Raw genomic sequence first — 16,697 nt, 5'->3', positions numbered from 1 at the left:
CACGTGGCATCTCAAACATTTCCACTGTATAAAGCAGCCAAGGGTTGGACTGAAACCAACGTTTTCTAATTTGTTAATTCCCTTCCCTTGGCCCTAGTTCTATTTATTCATGATCTCAACAGGTGTTGAAACTAAAGCCTTTCACCATTTAGTGTTGGTGGTTTGGAGAGCGTGTTTGCATACCGTTGGGCCTTAGTCAGCCATCAGGCTCATCTGTTAGTTATCACACCAGCAGGGACTTAGCTATTAGTTAAGGAAGGTCTATCAGCATTTCCGGTCTGCTCGTTTAAACTGCCTCCCTTCACACTTCTTTCAGCTCCTGCTTAACTGCATCACAAGGGGTCTGCATTTTCTGCACTCTTACTATCAGTTACTACTGTCATGGTGTGGTAAATGCGCTACCCTAAACAGTCCATGGCTCTTAATACGATGCTGAACTTTATTGCCAAGATTTCCAGTAAAATCCATGTTAAAACAAGTTAAAAACACTTGTCAGACCATACTGTTAGATTTTCAAGTCTGAATAAAGCCTCGATGGGGAAAATGAGAAATTCAAAGGTTTCATAAAGCTTGTTTCCAGAATACAAAGCAGCATATCTTCATAGTGTAAACAGTCCCCACACATTTCCAGTCTCCGGTGTGAAGCTTATATTTCAGTACAGCCTGACCAAGCAGACTTTGCTCTGACTCAGTTCTACTTTCTGTTTTATCTATAGCTTGCGGTTAGATACGCTATCTATCTACAGCTGTACAAAAAAGAAGAAAAAACACAATGTAATCATAATATAAATAGTGAATATTGTGCTCGGAAATGTCTGTATTTGTGTCCATTAAGTAGATATGCGAAACGTACACTTCCAAGTTTCCCTACATAATTGGTCTGCTGAGCTAATGGTAACACTTGCACTCAATGCAGACAGGCAGCAGAGTAGGACACAGGTGTCAAACTCCAGTCCTGGAGGGCCGTTGTGTCTGCTGGTTTTTGGGGTGTTCTGGGTTCATTCAATTGGTTAAAGTATCCACACGCCTTGTTCTCAAGGCCTTAATTGGCCTTAATTGAAACTGATTGAAAGGAAAACCACTAAAACCCGCAGACACTGCGGCCCCCTGGGAATTCAGTTTGACACCCCTGGAGTAGGATTATGGTTAGAGAACTGAGCTTGCCACAAAGGCTGTTGGTTCGATTGTCAGCTTGGTCAAGTACCACTGTATGCTTGTGCAAGGTTCATTTGAACTGATTCAGTAAAATATCTAGCTCTGAATGGATTGTATGTAAATACAAGCTTGGAAATCTGGAAAGGAATGCTTAATGTCTAAAATGTTGATCTGTCAAATCAATGAAGACTTTTTTTCAAGCAGAGGTGGAAAGTCCTGTCTTGTATTTCATGCACCCATGAACTCAGCCAGCAAATTGCACTAATTAGCAAATACAGGTGATTGTAACAAAACACTGGGGAAGCATTGTACTTTCCGAACCTGGATTTTACACCAGATTTTTATAACACCAGCTCAACTAAATCTCTTAAAAAGAGAGAGCCAAGACCCAAGGCGCTTTCAGTTAAATATCTGTCCCACTGCTTCTCCTGCCGGTATCATTCTGTACCTGATAGAGAATGCAAAGTGCAACTAAATCTGGATGCATTTAAAGTTTACCCATCCAGCTTACTGCAATTAGTTCTCAAAAGTTATGCTGACTGAACTGACCTACCAGCTATAATCAACATTGCCCTCTAGTGCATGCAATTCTGTCAGACGGCAACCATATTAAACATTCCAGTTATGTCAAACATACCTGTGAAACGCATGCAATCTGTCACCAACTGTAAAGCAGCCACCTCTCAAAACTTGTCAGCACTTGCATAGGCTTGCACTGAACACCCATTCGCACTATGCAATTACAGGATCCACACAACAGGAGCTACATTTCGGTCCAGAATTGTCCAAAACAGGAGTCCATGTGTACCCCCATCACTGTGATTCTCACCTGGCTTAGGTTTCAACACGCATCACGACTTTCCCATATGTCCCCTGCTGCTTTCTTCTCATGTTTCGAAGTGAAATAAGGATTTGAAGGACTGCATTTAATCAACCGATGGACTTTCATCGAACCGCGGACAATCCAAAACACTGATAGACGCACATTTTGCACTGCCAAAGAGCCACAAAATATTCTATAGCGAAAAAGAACATTCGATAGTTTGAGACATTCAGTGGCCATATACTTAATCACAAGACACCTCAAAAGGATAAAATAGTTTTATTTATAGTCTCATTGTAAAGGTAGGCCTCAACTTGCAAGACAATTGTTGGCAGTATGTACAACATACCTGTAACTTCCATGGAATGGACACAGACAAACGAAAATCTATTCCGTACACACTAATCGATGTTGTAATAATGGAGGGAAAGAAATGATGCGCACATCCCCAGCACCTGCAAAATGCTTCACGGGGACTCGTTCGGTAGAAATGAAATCTGCAACATTTAAGTGTACAGTGTATGCACAAAACACTGACCTGGACAATTATTCTTTACTGAAAAAATAAAATAAAGGTAACTACCTTCAATCATATTGATATAACATTCAGCATTCTTATTTTGTGTCTTGGGAAAACTACATGTAGCATATTAGTATATTCCCATATGGTATGAGAAACGCAATATACAAAACATTTTCAAATATGCAATTGATGCTTTAAAAAATAAATCAGAACCCTAAATTATTCAGCCATCTAACTTCCTTCACTAGATCAAGCTAAAGGACAGCACAGTACGTAAAGTACAATTTGGAAGTTCTATCAATACATCACCTTCAATATAGGGAATTTAATTTTTCTTAAGAAACAATTTAAAAATGAAAAACTTCAGCCGTATACAGGGCCTGAGGTGATTTGCTTACACGTTTACATTTGTTTCAAAGTAACTTCACATTCTTTTGTGGAAAAGTATAAATATTAAAAACTGCTCATCTGGACAATTTTTCTAAGGTAAGCAAGTAAAGTTCTAAACACTTGACAGGTTTTGTTTGTGGGGTCTTAAAATAAAAACCCGCACGGCTGTTTTTGTTCTTGCAGTATCTGTAGCTGTAGTCTTCTACTGTATGTGACTGGGTAGGGTGCCTACTGGGGTACAAATGCACAAAGTCCTTAAATAGCAAAGCTGCCTCACTTGGATTTTTTTTTCTTTTTTTTTGGATAGTTGTCATTTCTGACAAATGATTGCTGGAACACCAGGGAGAGAGGGATAAAGAGAGAGAGAGAGAGAGAGAGAGAGGCAAAAGAAAAACAGAAGAGTAACGCGTATTTCTACAGTGGTCGTTCTTCTGTCACACAGTCGTCCCTCCCTCTCCTGTACCAGCGTGAGGAGGTCGGAGCGACTGAGAAACGGGAGGGGTAGCAAGAGTCTAGTCGAAGCACACGGTGGGGTGGACTTTCCAGGGAGGGGGGGCGGGAGGGGTCACCGGACCGGACCTAGCTGGGCTCCACCCGTAGCTTCTTTCTGTTGGGGGGCTCCTCGGGCTCGGACTCGGAGCTGGAGTCGGACCCCCCGTCGAAGGCGGACACGGCGCTGCCCTTGGGGTTGGTGTACAGGCTGCTGTCGGAGGAGGAGTAGCTGGCCTGGAGCTGTGTGGAGCCCTTCACCTTCTCCAGAGCGCGCACTGAGACCCAGACAGGAGAATCAGGTGACCCACCCTCCCCTCCAATCAGCATTTACTGTACCGTTCATAGTCTCCACAAGCCTGGCTTTAAAAATCACAATTATAATTAGGCTTCCTGTAGAGGAAAACGAGATCCTTTGTCCCGCTGAGGAAAGTATTCACGATCTCCAAACAGACTGCGTTTAAATAGCATAGCAGTTACGGGACCAGAGTCATCCTTAAATATGATTCAAATTCATCACCAAAAGATAGAGACAAAGTACTGGCTTTGTTTTACCTCTAAAGGGTTGCAAATGGCAAGATACAAAATAAAGCTTGATTGACTACCTTCTAATACACAGAATTACGAAGCCTGCTCGTGGCTTTGTAGTGTAAAATACGCACCTTAGTCAGAATGCTTACCAGTACATCAAAGTGGCACGTTTAGATTCAACGAAGCCCTAACCGTATGATCCTGGCACGGCTTGCACCACCCACTGACTCTGACGGGCGTAGCAGGCTTCCCAAACCCTCACCTTGCTGCTCCAGCAGTGCGTTCTGCCTCTTCAGGTCGTCGATGTCCTGTTGGTGCGTGTGGTTTTTCCGTCGCATGTACTGGATATACTCTGTGGCTTTGTCTAGGATTTGGGCTCGGGAGGCCTGTTTGATAGATTGCTGTCAGCGACAAATGATAAACTAAAATATGACGCAAGGTTACATCATCACATCACATTGCTTAACATTTACAAAAGCATTTGCAATTTCTCAATCTTCCTTAGCACACTGCTCAACATTTAACCATGGTCTTTATTATTATTATGGCAGATATTTATGCGATAAAAGTTCTATGCAGCTACATAAGAGACTGATATTAGTTTCTATACCCATCAGCAGCAATAGCCCAGTCGGGTCTCTTACATAGCTCTACTGGACTTTAACCATGCAGATATAATGCATTTGTAATGTTGGTTACAATCTAATTTCCCATCATAATCACAGGGCTGAACAAATGCCATGGTACAATACTACACTTATAAAGATTAACCATGTCTGACCACCATTCTTATATTAAACATTTACCATGGTTACACTGTCCTTGTAACAATACTAAGCCAAACACTTTGCCATACTGGAACTAAACATTGATATAATTCCATGGACGTAGTTACACTGGAACAAAAATTTGTGAATCTTCATCTAGAGTTTTCCCAATTAAACACTTTATATGGAGCTTTTTGCCCCAGCAATGAATCTTTGGACCATTTCTGGAGCGCCTGCAAGACGGAAATGCAGTGGACTTTGTTCTTGATCAGATGCACTCCACGGTGTAACAGTATTCAACAGCTTTACTATTAACAAGCTAGTCACAACAAAGAAAACACTTTCTAAATACAACTGGTCACCCAGTCTGTCCGCTATCCTCAATTGCGAACATCACTAAATCCCATTCATACAACAACCCCTTGTTGTTAACTTCGTTTCAAACCATCGATTCAATCAATTTCAGATGACCGCAAAGTTCAGCATTTTGATGACATGTTTCCTGTGATAACCCCACCCATGACCTTGACCCTTTACCCAAACTGGCCCAAGTGAGGACTAATGGGATTAGAAGGGCCAAAAGAGCCACCCTTGAGGAAGTGAGATCGTACAACTGAGGCACCACTGAAGCCTGGAAGTGTCCGTGGAAAAGATAAGCGCTGACAGGCACAAGGCCTACCATTAGTGCGACTATGGAAATGTGTTGGTGCATGTGAGTGCTTAAAGCATTTTTTTCACTTTCTGGAGTTTTTGAGGATTAAACTTTTGTTGGCCCAGACAGTTTTTACATGCAATTAAAGTTATTTTAGATATTTAGAGATGTTTTGGATGACCTCCTGGCTTTAGAAAGGCTGGATTGCTTTACATTGCTTTTAGCAATGGCACGTTGGCGGCTTAAAGCAAAAGTACACTTCAAGTAACTTCAAAGCAGCTTGTATCGCTACTTCATGTCTCCAGATGCTGTACGTGCACGTATCACCTCAGTATTTATTTAAATTCTGGCTTTAATAAGTACGGTTAGACAGTGTAGCTGAAACTAACTGGTTTTACAGTCAAACACGAGTGAGTCAATTTTCATTTGTAAGTCATTTGGCTAACATGACACATGGAATGGCAGGCAGTTGACCTTTGTAAAAAGAGCTACATCAACAGTCATACAGAACAGACGTGCAAGCCTATTTTATGAATTGTACTAAAGGAGCTTCCTTCAAGGGTGCTTGACCACTGTAGTGATTTTCAGCAGCGCAAACTGCAAACCACTGTAATTTGAGCTGGAGTCTAAGCAGTGAGGTCATTACACGTCACCTCTCCCTGACACTAAAAACCTAGTGCTGCTGGAAGAAAAATCTGAGAGCTGTGTGGAAAATGAGCAGAATACCCTGTCATTAGGTTTGATAATTCCCAGGACCATGAAAGAAAGGGCAACAAACTATCCCAGAATGCCTTATGGCCACACCAGTTACACCCATGCACCCGATCTCCATGGCTTCTTCTCTCGTGCTTGTACTTCTCTCACTGAGAAGCCCCGGTTTAGGGGAGCTCGTATCTCAGAAGCCTCAGGTTTCGGGCCTACTCTTCCAGGCCTCATTGTCTACATGACAACGTGTACACTGCATGTGTTTTTCTATGACATTTAGTGCTCTGTTAAAAAGGTTCACAATCTCTGGCCAAAGTTGGATAATTACTTTCCCATATTTCATTCTTCAGTGAACTAACATTCAACAATGTTTTTTTATTCTATTAAGTGACATTTTTATGCAACTAATACTTTTGTATAATACATTTATCAGTTGTACATAATTACTGAGCAAAGCAACAGTGAAAGGAACAGAGTGTATTAACAATTTAGGAATTTGCATTAATGCCAAAGCAGCTATTCTCAAAGGAGACCTGTTATGGTAATTTACTATCCTTAACATTTCAGATAAATATAAATCCAGCTCATTAAAACAGGTTACATGCAAACATACCATGTGCTAACTCTCGATCGCAAAAACAACATTGCTAAGAGTGAATGAAGACGGGCAAGTAACAAACAGGTCTTCCATATATTCCTAACTCGCTGTAAAGTCACGCGAGCGACGGGTTTGACTAACCTTCTCCCCTTGCAGTGCAGGCACAGAGTCCCGTAGACTGTGGAAGCTGTCTTTGATGTGGTCCCTACGTTTGCGCTCCAGTGCATTGTGATGTGCTCGTTTGTCTGCCTGTAACAAGAGAAACAGAGTTCCTTCAGTCCCAGTCAACCGCAGTGTCCTTCGTGAGATCCTGACCACGGCGTGTGCTCTGCCACGGCTAGCTCCAGTTCAACAACAGCATATCGCTCAAGTGAAAGCTCATCATAAAGCGCTGGACTTGGATCAAATGCCTGCAGGTGATTTCATACAGCTTCCGTTCACGTTGAAGGCCAGAGTCTGTCCAATCCTTAAAATAACCCATTTCACTTTCAACAATAAATCTGGTGCATGGAATCGCATTCGTTTTAAGATTTTTTTCTTACACCACCGAACGTTTGCTATGGCTTGTTTCAGTGGCTGCTGAAGCTAGGAAATGTTACCAGATGTAATGGCTCTCAGGGATTAAGGCATTTAAGAATGCACTGTGGAAGGACTGAATCTGGCCCCAGAGCAGAGCCACTTTTACTGGCTGGGTCGCAGGATGAGGGCACAGCTTGCATTCCAAAACGTGACACGGATGCATGCAACGGCATTCGCTATGGTTGTCCAGGCACAGCAGAGAGACCTGGCCAATTCAACATCAACACAGGGAACCGGGAAGCCGTGACAAACACCGCACACGCACGCACGCCCACCCACGATATCATCACACGGGGTTGCCTTTTAGGAAGGCTGTGTAATCCTGGTTTGTGTCACTGTTTGGAGTCATTTAGGCGACTGTGACTGGGTTTAAGGACCTTCTGTATGGTCCCTCCCAGGAGAAGCCACGTGAAATGAAGGCACTGCTACTTTTAGATATATGGAGGTTTTAAACAGCCTTAAATTTACTGCTACAATATTTACCTATTTTAACATACAGCACTGCAATGAGACTCTGAGTTGTAACTATCCTCGTAATAAACGGTAGGGAGCAATAGAGTGGTATGACGGAGGGCTATGCACTTATGCACCGAAAACACATAGGTCTACAGCTACAGAACTCTTGCTAAACTCGAACATCATAGCTTTGTGCGAACGAACGTTAACTTTCAGAAAGCCAGCAGAAACATACTACCAGGCAAGCTAATGGGTTGAGTTTAGTAAGTAGCATGCTTGCTTTCCATTTTTTCCCCCCACCAAGCTAGCTAAAACAGTAACTAACTAGCTAGCAAGCAACACAGAAGCAGGAAAATGTCACCAACACTAGATGCAACTATTTAGCTGGGTTGCTATCACAATCTCCTGATATGCACTGTTTCTTAATCCTTATCCCCTTTAATCGGTTTTTCATAACTTCTAAACACAGGGGAGTTAATTACAAACAATCAAAAGCTACCATTGAAGCCTGATGATGGTTTCCCCTAGGTATTAATAGTGGAGAATTAACATCAATTCCACTGAATTCACAAGCGCCTCTGCAAGCAGAAAAATCAATTAAGCATCAGACCAAGATCTCCACGGAAAGGGCGAAAAAAGGTATGGTGGTGCCATTTAATAAAACTGCCATTGTGCCATGCTTTCACCAGGGACCTCTACCACAAAACAGGATTACCTAGTTAACTATACTGAGTAAAACCTGAAACCTTCATGTTCCAGATTTCAGAGTGTTCCGGGTTTACTCAGTGCAGTTATCCTGCTAACTCGGTAATCCTGCTTCATGATACAGACCCTAGGTCAGTTGTAGACTATACCGTGCGAATACCACAGCGTGCCACTTCACACCATCACTGCTTATTCTCTGAGGCACTCAGTATCATTCCGACCAGTATGGACCAGTAATGTTCTGAACAAGTGTGTTTGATTCAGTTCACTTGCTTCAAAAAACCTCTCAAGTCTAGCTGTGTCGAAATAGGCGCTTTCAACTTTGTGCTTTTTAAAGGTTATATTTTAAAGGTTATATTGTAAAGGGTACACTGACCATTTCTACACAATGCAGTCATGTGCAGCTTATAGCTGAAGAGTCTTGCAAAATGACAACAGCCTGAGAAGAACTACAGTTACAATCCTCTTACAAGTCTGTTTGGAAGCATTAGGGTTTTAAAGTTAACAACTTTAGTGATGGGGAAAAAGGAGTCAGATAAAACAACGTGAGTACAAGAATCAAAGAGACAGTGTTGGGCAGCATAATTCATCATCACAATCAACATGGCCTTTGTACTTCTACAGAAACTACTAAATGAAACGACAGCAAATGCTTCGATATATGGAAAGTAGTTTGGTGCAGCACTTAAATACTGAAAACAGCCCCCATTGTCAAATGGGGCCTTGCAATTTTTTTCAGAAAAATGATTTCAAACCGTAATAATTTGTAACATTATCAAAGTATTTTTTTGATCAGTGTGAATCAATTTCTTTAAAAACAAAAGTTCAGTGATTCTAAACTTTTGAGCGGTGTACTCAATAAAAATAATCACACATTTGTTGTCTAGGTTTTGAGCAGATTACCAGTTAAGTTTATTTTCACTGAGAAACAGATTTTCTTCACGAATAAAAGGCTCTGTTGAAGCTGTGAGAGCAGCAAGTACCAAGCTGCCAGACCAGTTTGACAACACCGATCTAACAACTGGAGCTTTGCTCTCAAAGTCATATAGAAACAGCATACATAGGGCGAGGCACAATCAAGAATCGCAACCAAAACAAAGCGGTCACAATCAGCAGATGCGTTCAACGCTCAATGCTTCAAGTCAAGTTAGTCAGGAGACGACATGTAATCGCAAAGGGATAAAGTGTGCTTTGGAAAACTTTTACACATGAAAGCACTATACAAATAAATAAATGTTTTTAAAAAGATAAGAATTATTAGATGTTCTTTAACATGTTCTTACACAGTGGTGGCACAGCCAATAGCAGTTTCATCTGAAATTACCACACCCTACGTCTGCATAGAAACAAGATGAGGAAATGTCACTAGGTCCTGGGACAACCTGTTTTGTCATTCCATTTACAAAGCCCTTTGTTCTACACAACTCGCTTGATCGGCAGCAAACATGATTGTGACAGGGATGAGCAGTATGACCAGGGTTAAATTGTTTGTTAACCTAATTCACTTCCATTCAGATCAGAACCCTGGAGGAAATGGAGTAGTGTACAATGTGTCCATTAAGTGCAAGCCATTTACAAATACCAGGTGGCTACAAAGCGCCAAATGCAGAAACATTTGCGTATGTGTACAGTACATGTGCGCATGCATGCGTGCGAGAGAGAGAGAGACAGATAGACAGCCATAACGTGAAACTGATCTATAAAACGTGTCATACAATTCAAAACCAAACCTTCGAGACGCATACATTTGGAATGGAGGACATTTTTTTTTTTTTTTCAGATATTTTTTAGGCCTTTTTCAGCTTTATTGGACAGTATATAGTATAGAGAGACAGGAAGAACAGGAGCGAGAGAGAGGGGAAGACATGCGACACATGTCAGACGGTCGGATTCGAACCGCCGACGTCGCGGCTCACAATGAGCATGCGGTCAGTGCTCTACAGGCTGCGCCACCATTAGTAGCCTTATTTAAAACAACAGCAAAGCAATTGAAGCCCACAGTGCAATGGTGTGGCCTTTCTCATAAAATGAAGTTCTCTCCAAGCAACAGAGGTTATTAATTAGTGCTAGCTAAATTTACCAATAAGATCGGACTACAGCAATGTAGCTGTGCAAGAAGCTATCCAAATTACGCATGCAAACGGCACTAGCCATCTAACACAGGATTTTACATCGGAAGCTGGCCAAGATTTAAAATTCAGGTCATTCCTAGAGTTAATGTTACTTAGCTCAGTAAGAGGTCTTTAAATCTAGTAAATTTTGTCATCTCAGTTGACCAATGCAGTGGTTACTTAAGAAATGCTGATGCTTACGCATAAAATGTTTACAAATATGTTCATTCAAAGTGAAAGACTGCTGTGGTTCAGCTAACAGGCTAAGGAATAATGCAGTTAATAGTTTGCTAGCTTGGTCAATTACAAAACCAAGGTAAAGTCATTGAAACTCATGCACTGAAGACATGTATAGTTAGTTAGTATAGTATGGATCGTTCTTAATACATGTCACAAACCTTTGGAAAAACTCCTTTGTTGCTTTAGCAGTATGTTTGGCATCACTGTCTTGCTGTAGAATGAACCACAGGCCAATTAGTTGAGGTATTGGCTTGAACTTCAGCAGATAGGATGTTTCTATACACTTCAGAATTCATTTTGCTACTACCATCAGCAGTTATATCAATGAAGATAAGTGAGCCAGTACCTTCGGCATTGATAAATGCCCAGGCCATAACACCCCCACCACCGTGTTTCACAGATGTGGTGGTATCTTGGATCGTGTTTCACAGATGAGGTAGTATCTTGGATCTTGGGCAATTCCTTTAAGTAAGTTACCAATAATCACAGTAGCGGGTCTTATTTCCTCCTCTGTTTTTGTGAATGAGACCTCTAGTTTTAAGTACTCTTTCATCTTTGGCCGCTTATGCCAATTTTTTTTTTTTTCTTCTCTATATTTATATTAATCCGTACCATTAGCAGGAGTGGTAATATATGCAACATCTAAGTATTTTATTGTATTATTATTTGTTTTTTTAAATCTCTGGGAAATGGGATTAAATTTTGTCTAATGCTTAAAATGCTGCATCAATTCACATCCTCTTTCACACATCTCAACCCGTATATGCCTAGCAATTTGCAGTGTTGGCATCATGTGAATGGAGCAGTCGATTTTACGTGCAAGATGTTCCTCCATTTTGCCAATTCGGGACCTAGTAAGACATACGGAAATCTTCCACCACGACTCAAGTGTGAACAAAAGTAGCACCATTCCAGACAAAGTAAGCAAAAGGTTACAACATTCTTATGAGAGACCTTTTGCTTTTGGCACCCTTTATTAAATACTTTTTCTTAAATCTTAACAATTCTTGCAGAAATATGAGACATTGATTTAATATATTGGAACTACACGGCGTGACTGAGAGGAAAATTAGAAAAAAATGAATTTTATAAACAGTGCTGTCCTTGCTTGACACAGCTCTGTCTGTGCTAGAACACCATCACAAAATTCGCCCTGATAAACATCCATGCCAGGCTACTCCAGTCTTAAGTTGCTTTTTACCTAATGCAGCAAGTTGGCTTGTACCACACATCAATATATACCCACATACTTAACTTTGCTTGCATAATTCTTTCCATTGCAATTTAGTGAAAACAACTCCATATACAAGTACTGATTTTTAGTTGATAAACCTTTCCATATAATTGAGCTATACTCGCTAAGAACCTTACCATATATAATATCAAAATGACATTACATTAGTCTACTGCCAAAACTATTATTCTGCAAAAAATCTGGCTGTTTTCAGGACAAACTTACAAAACATTAATATCGGTCCTGCATCGCTTAGGAGGGTAGACATCCTATCGTGCCTAATCTATCCGGATTGTGTGAACAGACTAGACAATGAATCTTTCCATACAGGAGACCTGTGTGTAGGGAAAACCACTATCTACCCCAGATAATTTAACCTGGCATTCTAGTGGGTTCCATGAGTGAAAGGGGCTACTGGTAACGAGTTTGTTACGGTTCAACTTCAAATGCTACTTCTGGTTTTGTACATCGATTGGTCATCCAACTGCTCACACAGAAAATCTGAGGTACTGTTCGTATCTGTGTATACAAATAAATGTCTAGCCTACATATTTTTGTTTTACATACAGTAATGTGCAAAATTGCGGGCACCCCTGGTCAAAAAGCCATTTACAATTAATATCTAAGTGAACAGAAGAGACCCAGACCTTAAACATACAATGTTAAACATGACACATGTCTTAACATTTTAAAGCAATATTACTTATTACAATTTTTCAGTTAGGACTTTGTAACAGCTTGTAAATGCTTCCTATAGCCAAGTTAAGAGTCTTTCAATTATCGCTTTTGGAATTTTTCCCCATTCTTCTATATACACCCCCTATATACGCCTGGTCCAAATCCTGTTCACCTGCAGCACCTGGAGTAGAAATGTAATGTTTCTCGAGTGCTGTTGACAGCAGAGAGAATACCATTAACATGCTGCCCAAGATTTGGGACACAGCAATTTATAGGTAACACCAAGGTGGAACCCTGTGCCTTGGTCAAACCCTATGTCATAGGGTCACACCACGATGTGTGACATGTATGAGCACTCAAAACTGCAGGATGTAATGTGTCGGGAGGGACTGCTAAGGTATTGATTGGGTCATATTTTACTTTTCTTATGGAGTGACTAAAAATGCAACAGGTTCAATGACAGAAAGAGCAACATCTGGTGAATCTGTGTGTAGCTTCTGTGTGAAGGCTATTCATAAATGGTAAAATTCTTTAGCATTCATATTGCTATTCCATCTGTCTATAAACACTGGAAACATGAGTGATTCATGCTTACTAAGGTTTTCCAACCCAGTTGAAATACTGGCAACTATGAAAAAGCACCTGTGTGTGGGCTATAATATTATATATTTATTTTAATCTAATTTTCACAAAGCAGTGAATAACAGAAATCTGGATTAACCTCAACCTTCAACCAATACATTGGCCACACACATAAAGAACATGCATTTCATTATCAGAACTGAAACTGAAACCTATGGTCTCATTTGAATACTTGACATTCATTATCTCTTGTGACAGCAATACTCCGGTTTGCTCGTTGCCCGACCCAAAACATAGCATTTTCAATTTGCATCTTAACTCGCCAGTTGGCAAGCCGGGTCATCAAATTGTTACGTTTATCAAGCAATCCGTCACGAACACGCTAGTACGTGGTAATATTGCATTATTTTAAAATTGGACTGAACTGAACGTTGCATTGCCGTTCACGTTAGCTAACGTTATATGCAGCACGGTCAACTCGACAGGCCATTTAACTAACATTGACTAGTCAGACTAGTTAATAAACACTACAGATAGCTACTAGATAGCTTCCTGGGTTCACAGGAGAAATCGGTAGGCACAGTAATACAGTCTAAATATAGGGCGCGCTGTGCCTTGTGGGATGGAATTGCCATTTCATGCATATGAGTATTCTCAAACAAAAACCGTTAATGAATGCAGGACATACATCATGGAGTACCTATAAACAGAGGATGCATGTGACAACTGTCCAGCAATAACACAGGTAGATAATAGCAAGCAAGCCTTGCTAGCATGTACGTTTTCCCCCACATAGTCTACGCCTCGGCACTGGCCTTTGAAGCTATAGCCAGCTTGCTAACCAGAAGTTCAAGCTCGTTTAGCAATAGCAACAACACGACTGGATTTCCCTAGCTAGCTCACGCTGCTCTTCCGTGGCCCAGTCAGAAGGAGTGTCTCGGTTCCAACACCGCACCACTGACTCAATAGTCAATACCATTTCCTTTTTACCCACCCGGAAATTATTTGAAATTTTAATATAGGACCTATTTATCTGATTAAATCTAAACGGGATAAATCTCTCCGAAAATTACGCACCACAGAGTGAAATCTCGGTGATTCTTCCTGTAAAAAAACAGAACAGAAAAGTGCAATTGTATAATTGTAAGGAACGTTAATAATTGATTATTCAAACTATCTTACTAGTGGCAAATGTGTGTCTAGCTAGCTAGCTAGCTAGTTGATCATCTGAAGCAGATCGTCTACGTTCGCTAGCTAATTTTGCATTAGCCTAGCTATGCGAAACGAAACCGCGTTGGAAATCTTTTTTCGCTGTAGATCTCTTCCTTAATCTAACTACCAATCAGCAGTCACAAGATCAAAAACAGAAACGCACATTCCGTCCTTATTCTCGTGATTTACTTAGAGAGCTACATGTATAGCTAGCTAGCTACCGAGCCAACTGGCTGGCTGGCTAGCTACCTATGTGGATTGTCCATTATATGTCAAGTACAAAGTCTGAATCTTCTACTCACGTCACTATCGACCTCGATGTCATCGTTGTCACTCATTCTTCTGAAAAATATTTATTATAACTTGGTTAACAGTAGGACCTAAAAACAAAACAAAATATCCAGAAACCTAAACGACACGAATACCCCTAGTAAGTATGACTGCAGGGACGGAACGAGATCAACGGACTGTCTCACACGTGACTCGCCTACACACGGACATTTACAAACCCGTGACACGCTTGAGGGAGTCTCAGTAAGTATGTGGGTATTGTAGTTCTGAATAGTTCCATTTCTGTATAGTACTTACGCTGAACCGACTGGTTCAGACGATATTTCCCAGCGAGCTCCACGCTCTTGGCGCTTCCGGGCAACAAAAAGTGGTGTTTTCCCCGAAAGGCCTATGGGATTTGTAGTTCTTAAAAATGAACACATACAGGAGGCCACGACGAAGACACGTGTATAGACATTTCCATGCTAAGTTGTGACCAGTCTAATGAGGCGTCTTTGGTATAGTTTGTTGAATAATTTGAACCATATCATAAAATACCATAAAATATCTAACATAATTAATATAAACAGATCAAATTATTTAACATATTTGTAAATCTATATATTCACGTTCTGTAAATATCTAAAATAGCACATAAAATCTGCCTGGGCCAACTGAAGACATACTAACTGAAATAGTATATTTTTTAAAACAGAAAGTGAGCTTTGCTTTTAAAATAATTATTGGCTAAAACAGCAAATCAAGTGACTGATTATGAATGCTTAGCCTACTGGTTAAATGGGACCTAGAATAATTAATTAAACAAATAACCTGAGTAAGACAGTCAGTTAAGTTTTTAGAGCAGACATTTGCTAAATATTGTTCATTACAGAGCTGTGTGTTGTCATACCTCTCAAGTCTCATGCATTGGCCATGAGACTCAGGCATTGGGGCCAGACCTCTCAATTATCATGCATTGGGTTGACCTGGAGTTTTGCAACTTGGTTTCAAAAAGTAGAATTACTGAGTTAGCACGACAAGTGTACTAAATAATACCCAGACAGGAACTTGGACAGAAGGAAAAACAGCTGTTCTGGGTTTCACGGTTTTACCCAGCACAGTTATTCAGCTAATCGTGTAACCCTGCTTCATGAAATACCCTTGGTGTTTGTAAAATAACTTGGAAAAATGTCCAAGAGAAAGTTAAGTAGGTCTAGTACACAGTCATAATTCAAGTTCAATTTGATACATTCAGTGAGACAACTGGCAAGAAGGGCCTTAGTCAGGGAGGCGACCAAAAACCCAACGGTTTCAGCTTTGAAAGTCCTCTGCAGAGATGGGAGAACCTGCCGGAAAGGACCATCTCAGCAGCACTCCATCAATCAGGCCATTATGGTAGAGTGGCTAGTTGGAAGCCACTCTCGAGTAATATGCATATGACAGCCTGCTTGGAGTTTGCCAATTGGCATTTAAAGGACTCTGAGCATATGAGGAAAAAGATTATCTGGTCTGATGAGACACAAATCTAACTCTTTGGGCAGAACTCTGTCTGGCAAACACCAGGCACTGCTAATCACCTGGCTAATACCATCCATACGGTGAAGCATGGTGGTGGCAGCATCATGCTATGGGGGTGCTTCTCAGCAGCAGGGACAGGGAGACTGGTCAGAATTGAGGGATGAATGTAGCCAAATACAGAGAAGTCCTTAAAGAAAACCTCCTCCAGAGTGCACACAACCTCAGACTGGGGCAACAGTTTTAGCACAACAATGACCCGAAGCATACAGCCAAGACTATGCTTGAGTGGGCCAGCCAGAGCCCATAGAACATCTGTGGAGAGACCTGAAGATGGCATTTCACAGACACTTCCTAGCCAATCTGATGGCGCTTGAGAGGAATAGAAGAATAGCATAAACTGCCTAAATCCAGGTGTGCAAAGCTTGTTCAGACTTACCCAAGAAGATGTGAAGTTGTAATTGCTGCCAAAGCGATTTCCA

At 41.0% G+C, this 16,697-nt stretch overlaps 1 protein-coding gene across 4 annotated transcripts; it reads right to left on the bottom strand.

Annotated features, from left to right (window-relative positions):
• Positions 1-2,241: 2,241 nt before the first annotated feature.
• max (myc associated factor X) lies at positions 2,242-14,923 on the bottom strand. 4 transcript variants are annotated; one of them, XM_061242613.1, is made up of 5 exons: positions 14,733-14,923; positions 14,296-14,322; positions 6,775-6,882; positions 4,174-4,312; positions 2,242-3,658 (listed from the first exon to the last, which is right to left on the bottom strand). In XM_061242613.1, exons 1-5 carry the CDS (start codon positions 14,766-14,768, stop codon positions 3,471-3,473), a joined length of 498 nt encoding a protein of 165 aa, XP_061098597.1. In that variant the 5' UTR covers positions 14,769-14,923; the 3' UTR covers positions 2,242-3,470. The 4 variants fall into 4 exon arrangements, with proteins under 4 accessions (XP_061098597.1, XP_061098598.1, XP_061098599.1 ...); XM_061242614.1 differs by having other exon boundaries at positions 4,174-4,297; XM_061242615.1 differs by lacking the exon at positions 14,296-14,322.
• Between the last annotated feature and the right edge of the window lie 1,774 nt (positions 14,924-16,697).

This window comes from Conger conger, chromosome 5 (genome assembly GCF_963514075.1).
Source record: "Conger conger chromosome 5, fConCon1.1, whole genome shotgun sequence".
Lineage (NCBI taxonomy): Eukaryota > Metazoa > Chordata > Actinopteri > Anguilliformes > Congridae > Conger > Conger conger.
The sequence above is the reverse complement of the archived record's forward strand: the minus strand, read 5'-3'. Positions and strand labels throughout refer to the sequence as shown.